This window comes from Musca vetustissima, unplaced genomic scaffold, assembly GCF_032173495.1.
Source record: "Musca vetustissima isolate MV318-11 ecotype Yass unplaced genomic scaffold, APGP_CSIRO_Mvet_v1 utg26593, whole genome shotgun sequence".
In the NCBI taxonomy this organism is placed as follows: Eukaryota; Metazoa; Arthropoda; class Insecta; order Diptera; family Muscidae; genus Musca; species Musca vetustissima.
The window spans coordinates 25,467-32,877 of NW_026881754.1; the positions used below are offsets into that span (position 1 = coordinate 25,467).

The 7,411-nt window shown below is 38.6% G+C and overlaps 1 protein-coding gene across 1 annotated transcript; it reads right to left on the reverse strand.

Moving 5' to 3' along the window:
* Positions 1–909: 909 nt before the first annotated feature.
* LOC133327734 (aminopeptidase N-like) lies at positions 910–7,165 on the reverse strand. Its single transcript, XM_061536277.1, has 5 exons — positions 6,648–7,165; positions 3,567–3,722; positions 3,033–3,504; positions 2,441–2,679; positions 910–2,362 (listed from the first exon to the last, which is right to left on the reverse strand). The coding sequence occupies exons 1-5, from the start codon at positions 7,163–7,165 to the stop codon at positions 910–912; spliced, it is 2,838 nt and encodes a 945-aa protein (XP_061392261.1).
* Positions 7,166–7,411: the final 246 nt, after the last annotated feature.

The window sequence follows — 7,411 nt, forward strand, 5'->3', positions numbered from 1 at the left end:
AGACTCGGGCAAACTGTGGAACTTGAGAACTAAAGCTTCGAGGTAGTCAAAGATTTTATATACCTGGTACCGACATAAACAAAACGAATGACATCAGTTTGAGAAGGATAGAAGAAGGAGAAGGATAGTGATGGTCAACAGATCAGAGCAAACAACTCAAAAGTAAGGCCACCTGCCGCCAGACCAAACTCACACTGTACAAGACGCTGATACTACCCGTGCTGTTATATGGATCTGAAGCTACCCTTGCGCAAGCAGATGAGGCAGCTCGTGTTTGACAGAAAAATTCTCCGAAAGATCTATGGACCGATCTGCGTTGGCGGTGAATATCGCCGTCGAATGAACCATGAGTTGTACCAGCTATTCTCGGACATCGACATCGTTAGACGTATTGAGCTGCAGCGACTAGTTCATGGCTAGTTCATGTTTTGAGAATGGATGCAGATGCCCCAGCCAAGAAGGCATATAAAAGCGAAGCAGCTGATGGTTCACGCAGAAGGGGAAGGCCAAGAATATGATGGAAAGACCAATTGGAAGAAAACATTACTGAATATGGTCTTTCAAATTGGAAAAACTGCGCAAAAGACAGACGCGCCTGGACATTTTTTTTAAGCTCGGCTTATGGAATGAATGTCTGCCACAAGGCAGTTAAGTTAGTAAGTATAATGATGCGAACGGAATATCAGATTTGAACAAAATTTTGCACAACCTAATATTTTAACCATACCATAGTTGCTGAGCTTTAGGCGTGGAGCTTTTAAACAATTTTTTTGCAAGTAGTTGGACTCACCTATGTGGCGGAATAAAATTTTTCTAAAGACTTCAACTTGATTTTAAAAACAACAACATACAAAACAACTTTATTTTTTCAGGATATTACAACAACTACACACTTTTTCCTAATTTCATTTAATTCAATCTAAATAAAACCATCAACAAGGCGGTAGCCATTGAGACCACAGACAAGCTCAAACTAGCACTACCACTGGTGCGGAAGGAGCTCATCCATGTCATAATCGGTCCACGATTTGTTTTCAACCAATTAAAATTATCCTGGATTCTGGACTTAACAACAGTCTCCAAATCACTATTCACATATATGCTATACTTAAGGGCGGTGACCAATTCCAAGAGCTTAGCTTCCTGATCACTATTCACCACATAGCTGGACATGCCACGTATGGCAGTATCCACAGGTTTGTTACTGTTTATGGCCAAACCATCATAGGCCTGATAGTTGGTTTGTAAAAATTCAATGGCAGCATCGAGACCGGCTTGGCTACGGCTGTAGGCAGCACTAAGAATATTTAAACGTTCTGGACCGCGCAGTGAGTTGCTGGTGTCAATGGAGCTGCTGAAGAATTTCTGCAGGTGTTCCTTGCGTTCGGTACATCCCAACGAGGAGATAAAGGAGTTGCGCAAAGCTTGATCATTGATAGTCATTAGTTTGTTGAAAACATAATCAAATTCTTGGGCGGAGCCATCTTTAAGGCTGATACAATAGAATTGGGACTGAAGATTTGGTTCAATGGTCGCACCACCCTGCAATTCAGTTTTGAATTTGCCATAGACATCGTCAAAGGCGTTTTTGACACCAGCCATATTAGCAAGGTGGATAACAATGTTGCGGGTAATTTTGTGATAATGTTGTTCACCAGAATCTTCATGTATGCCGAACTTCTCATAGACAGGTTCGATAATGTAGGCCAAATACTGTTTGAAATTCGAATATTCCTTATCATCGATGAAGAAACGATTGAAGGTATCAAAGATAGCACGGGATGTGGCCCATGGAGCATATTCCTCTTCATTGGACAAATAGGTTAACATGTCCAAGAGAATAGAGTGTGACAAGCGATTGGAGATACTGAAACGATATGCATCGTGAATGAGCTGGGCACGATTGCGAGAATGAACACGGTAAGGGCTATCGATGAGACCTTGGACAATCATCTTCCAATTTTGTTCGTCATAATTGATGCGATAGAAACCGGTGGATTGTTTATTCAAAATCAACCATTCATCTTTGCCCAATTTGGCATCCACTTTAATGCTGGGTACCTTGAGAAGATAATCACTGGCTTCGGTATTACGGAAATCGGATTTCGATTGGCTGGCGTAATTAATGGGAATGTACCACAATTTATCGGATTTGGTATTTTCATTATTGTAGAATGCCTCTTGGCTAACGGTGAAGGATCCGTCTTCGTAATTACGTTTAACGGTGAGTAGAGGATAGCCACCTTGTTGGGTCCATGAACCCATCATATCGGCAATGGTGGCGGGTATGGCGTAATTCTCCTCTTTGGCGGCAATTTGAATAGCATCGAAAAGAGCACTCTCCACAGCGGAGGTATATTGGCTGAAAAGGATGGGAAAATTGATTTGTAGAGGTAAGAAGTTGAACGGATCTTTGGTGTCCCCTTGTGGGACTACTTACTTGGCATCCAAATAGTTGTGAAGACCTCGTTTGAAAACGGGATCGGTTAAAGCATGATTCCACATGCTCAATACGGAACCAGCCTTAGCATAGGACACATCGTCATAGAGGCTCGAAATTTCGGCTGGCGTTTGGACATAAGCCGACATTGGTCGGGGATTGTCGACACCTTGACTAACCAAAGCCGATTGATATTCGGCAGTGTGGAATTGCTGCCAAATACCCCATTCTGGGAAGGCCTACAAAAATAGAGTAGAAGGAAAAATAAAAATCAAGCACACCGACAAGGAAGTAAAAAAAAATGTTTTATGGATTTTTTTAAACAATTTTTTCAAGGTCTAAAAGAGGCGGGTATTTTTTAAACAATTTTTTGACATGGTCCAAAAGCCGCGTAGATTTTTGAAAGTAATTTTCAAGGTCAAAAGTAGATGTGGATTTTTTGAATAATTTTTTCAAAGTCAAAAAGAGTGGTGGATTTTTTAATCTAGTGACTGAGATCCAGATTTTTTCAAACAAATATTTTTTCAGGACCTCACCAGGGGTATAGATTTTTTTACAAAAAAAAAAAATTCCGGACTATTATTCTACATACCTCATCGGCAGCCTTGTACGAGAACAAAGCGGCAAATCCTTCCTTCAACCACAAATAAGTCCACCATTGAATTGTCACATAATCACCAAACCATTGATGGGCAAGTTCATGAGCGATAATATTGGCCACATTCGTTTGAGTATTAACCGTTGAAATCTCCGGGTTATACAACAAGATATGTTCACCATATGTAGCCAAACCGAAATTTTCCATAGCACCACCCTTATCAGGTATGGCAGCTTGATCCAATTTTGGCAACATAAAATCAACGCCGAAATATTCACCCAAACGTTGTGTAATCAACATACCCGCTACCAATCCGAATTCTTGTTCATTTTCCGAACCAGGACGTGAATATAAACGTTGTTTCAAACCATTAAATTCGCCTTCTTTATATGTGTAATCCGAAATGATAAAGGCCAAAATATAGGTGGGCATATTGGGTGTGGTTTGGAAAACAGTTTTACCGGAACTAAAAACAAAAATCTGAATTTTACATACTTCTTTGAAATCTTAATAGAGTTTGGAACTTACGTGGTAGCTGTCTCATCAACAGGCATATTGGAAATTGCGGTATATTTAGGACTGTGATTGATGGTGACTCTGAAGGTGGCCCTCTTGCCGGGATCATCGTAACAGGGGAAGGCATGACGAGCATTGGTACTCTCGAATTGTGTAGCAGCCAGAGGTCTGTTAAAAAAGGGAATGTTTGACATCTTACAATAAGTTCGAATAAAAAAAGATAAAAGTAAAAAATTAGTTTAGTTTGGCTGGGCCGAATTTTGTATAGCCTCCACCATGAGGTAACCGATAAACCCCTTTTTTCTATACCGAACATCCTAAGTGTAATAATAATGTATGTGCAGAATTTCAAATCTCTATCGCACATATTACGATCTCTATGTTCCACTATAAAAGAGGTGTAGGAGGATGCAGAACCCTTCGTAGTTTTTCACAAGGGGAACATAAAACAAAAGTTTCACACCTGCGCCGGAGTAAAGCAGAACTGCCCTCTTTCACCCTTACTCTCACCAATTATACTGAATGAAATAATGAATGAATCTCTCACGACAACTCGAAGTCTTAGATTATTCGGAATGATATCTGTCGAAGAATTTAGAGAGATTGTATCGCAATGTTAGAACACAGCTGGAACATTAACCCCAAAGATGACCTCTGTCACCCTCTACTCTTCACAATTGTACTGGGTGAAATAATGAATGAAATTTGCTCTCAGAGAGAAGAGGCATAACGTGAAGTGTCTCACGGCAACTCGAAGTCTTAGATTATGATGAATGATATGTGTCTCACTAGATAACCAAAAAATGCAGTAAAATTGGAGAGAGAACTGGAGAGATTGAGATAGAGATTTCTGTTGAAAGAAATTTCTTTCCTGAGGCTATCGCAAGCGATGATCTTTTTATTTAAATTTTCTCAATATCTTACGAATAGTTGAAATAGGTGAGATCGTTCAGAATCGGATTAAAGTACATAGTAGCTCTGAGAGATAGCGTTATAAATCGAATTACTGCGTAGGCCAGGCAACCCACCGCAAATGGTTGGTGTCTATGCTACAAACATTAGCAAGGACAATTGTCTGAACTACGAAATAATATGATTCGATTTTCAACGCTCTCCCGTATTTCCCCTATTTTTACAGAAGTGTGGATTTTTCAAAAGTAATCTTTTAAAGATTATTACAACCGTGGAACCCAAATCCCATAAATTATATTTATACTAATCTTCAACCAATTATTTCCTCAATAGCCTTATAGTAGAGGAAATATGGGAGAGTGTTTATTTATCGTATTAAATTATATTGTAGTCTAGACAATTCACCGTTGATAGTACGCTTGTAAAAACAGTGCCGTCTAGCGATAATACGATTCTGAACGTTCTCTAGACTTAACCCTACTGCTGGGGAAGGTTTGTCAATGGTGTGAAGTAAAAAAAGATACTCAAAGGCTATGTAGAGTAAATACGAGAGAGCGTTATAAATCGAATTACTATGTAGGCCAGGCAATTCACAGTAGCTCAGATAATTCACCACAAATGGTTGGTGTCTATGCTGCAAACATTAGCAAGGTCAATTATCTGAACTACGAAATAATATAATTCGATTTCAATTTCCCTATTTCTACAGAAGTGTGGATTTTTGAAAATAAATCTTTTGAAGATTATTACAACTGTGGAACCCAAATCCCATAAATTATATCCAGTCTAATCATCAACCAATTATTTTCTCAATAGCCTTAAAGTAGAGGAAAAATGGGAAAGCGTTTATTTATCGTATTAAATTATATTGTAGTCCAGACAATTCACCGTTGATAGTTTGTGTTTACGCTTGTAAAAACAGTGCCATCGAGCGATAATACGATTCTGAACTTTCTCCAGTCTTAACCCTACTGCTGCAGAAGGTTTGTCAATGGTGTGAAGTAAAAAGAAGATACACAAAGGATATGTAGGGTAAATACGAGAGAGTGTTATAAATCGAATTACTGCGTAGGCCAGGCAATTCACAGTAGCTCAGATAATTCACCTCAAATGGTTGGTGTCTATGCTACAAACATTAGCAAGGACAATTGTCTGAACTACAAATTAATATGTTTCGATTTTCAACACTCTCCCGTATTTCCCCTATTTCTACAGAAGTGTGGATTTTTTAAAAGAAAGGTTATTACAACCGTAGAACCCAAATCCCATAAATTATATAGTTTATAAGTAGAGGAAATATGGGAGAACGTTTATAGTCGTATTAAATTATATTGTAGTCCAGACAATTCACCGCTAATAGTTTGTTTTTACGCTTGTAAAACAGTGCCGTCTACCGATAGTACGATTATATACTCACAGACTATCACAGTAGTGACTTTGTGTAAGTAGGGTAAATATGGGAGAGCGTTATAAACCGATTTATTTCGTAGGCCAGGCAATTCACCACTGATGATTCGTGTCTACGATATAAACACAAATAGAACCATCTATCGGTAATTGTCTGAGCATGGACGCAATTCCAATCAGTTTTTAACGACCTCCTATATTTCCCTACTTCTAGAGGAGTGTCGATCTCTTGAACAATAACCTCCAAAGGTTTATTGTGTTTAAAGATTATTTTCTCATACTACTATATAAGACATCTAGCGATAATTACAATGCAATTCGATTTCTAACTCGCTCCTACATGGGAAGATGCAAACAAATATTGACAATGGCGATGGTTTGTGGAAGCTCTATGCTCCCAATAGAAGAAGTAACTGGGGACAATGTCATCTCAAAACTACGTTTTGTCACATAGTGTAATTTTTTTCAAGTTATCAATAGGCACTTGATTTTGTATTTATTTTCCCCCCAATATGACTGTTGAATAAAAGATCTACAGCGGAATGGTAGGGCTAAACCTAATATTTGTATAGATTACAACTAATTTTTTCTAACACTATCAGCTAATTTTAATTATACCATTTAACAGACTTTTATCGTTAGATCTATGGTTTTAACACTTCACACAGACACTTATCGAATAATAATTCTATAAATAATCCACACTATCACTAGAATTGATTTATTTCTCCATTTCATTCCACTCGATTCTATTTTTATGACCGCACAACTTACCTCTGTTTACCATCGACATCTTTATAGGTGGTCATATAGAATCCGGCATTATCACTACGCAACTTGCCATAATAATCAACCGTTAATTTCAATTTAGTATCCTTGGCGAAGGGTGTTTCAACTTTTCGGGACAATGTCAAAAATTCGCGACTTTCTTCGTAGGCAATATTTAGCACCTCATCTTCGCTACTACCGCTTTGTTGTACTGTTGCCCAATTGAATTCCAATTGGCGAGCATTTAAAACGATCTTATTGGTTTCGGCCAGAACGGTAATATCGATGGTTACAACACCGTTAAAATCACGAATACCCTCATCGACACGAGTGGTCAGAACGATATCATAATGTGAGGGTAAGGTGTCATTCGGTAGGCGATAATTTAAATCCTCGCGTGGTGTTCCCGAAAGTACCGATTCTTCAATGGGCAAAAAAGTACGACGACTGGCGGAGTGTACTGATCCTGCCAGGGCAAGGATCGTAACGATTAAAGCTACTGAGGCACCCAAACGACAATTCATGTTGTTTGTTGGCCAACTCGCAACACGACTATGATCGCCGCCTCGGAAATGTATAGCCTTTTAAGACCTCGCCATATTCTAAAGATACCGAATAATTCTTAGTATTGACATGGCTGGCCATTATCAGGGCAATAAGATTTGCGTGTTACGATAGTCTCCGATAATGTGTTAACTTAATCAATTATTATTAGTATTGAAAACAAAAACAACAACAAATTTAGATTAGCAATCAAAATTGAACATTCC

Excerpts from the sequence above, each read along its gene's own strand:
- LOC133327734 (XM_061536277.1), bottom strand. The coding sequence starts at position 7,165 with ATGAATTGTCGTTTGGGTGCCTCAGTAGCTTTAATCGTTACGATCCTT. Across the intron at positions 3,505-3,566 it reads GTTGATGAGACAGCTACCAC|TTCCGGTAAAACTGTTTTCC; the intron begins GTAAGTTCCAAA and ends TTTTGTTTTTAG. Across the intron at positions 2,363-2,440 it reads CACAACTATTTGGATGCCAA|CCAATATACCTCCGCTGTGG; the intron begins GTAAGTAGTCCC and ends CATCCTTTTCAG.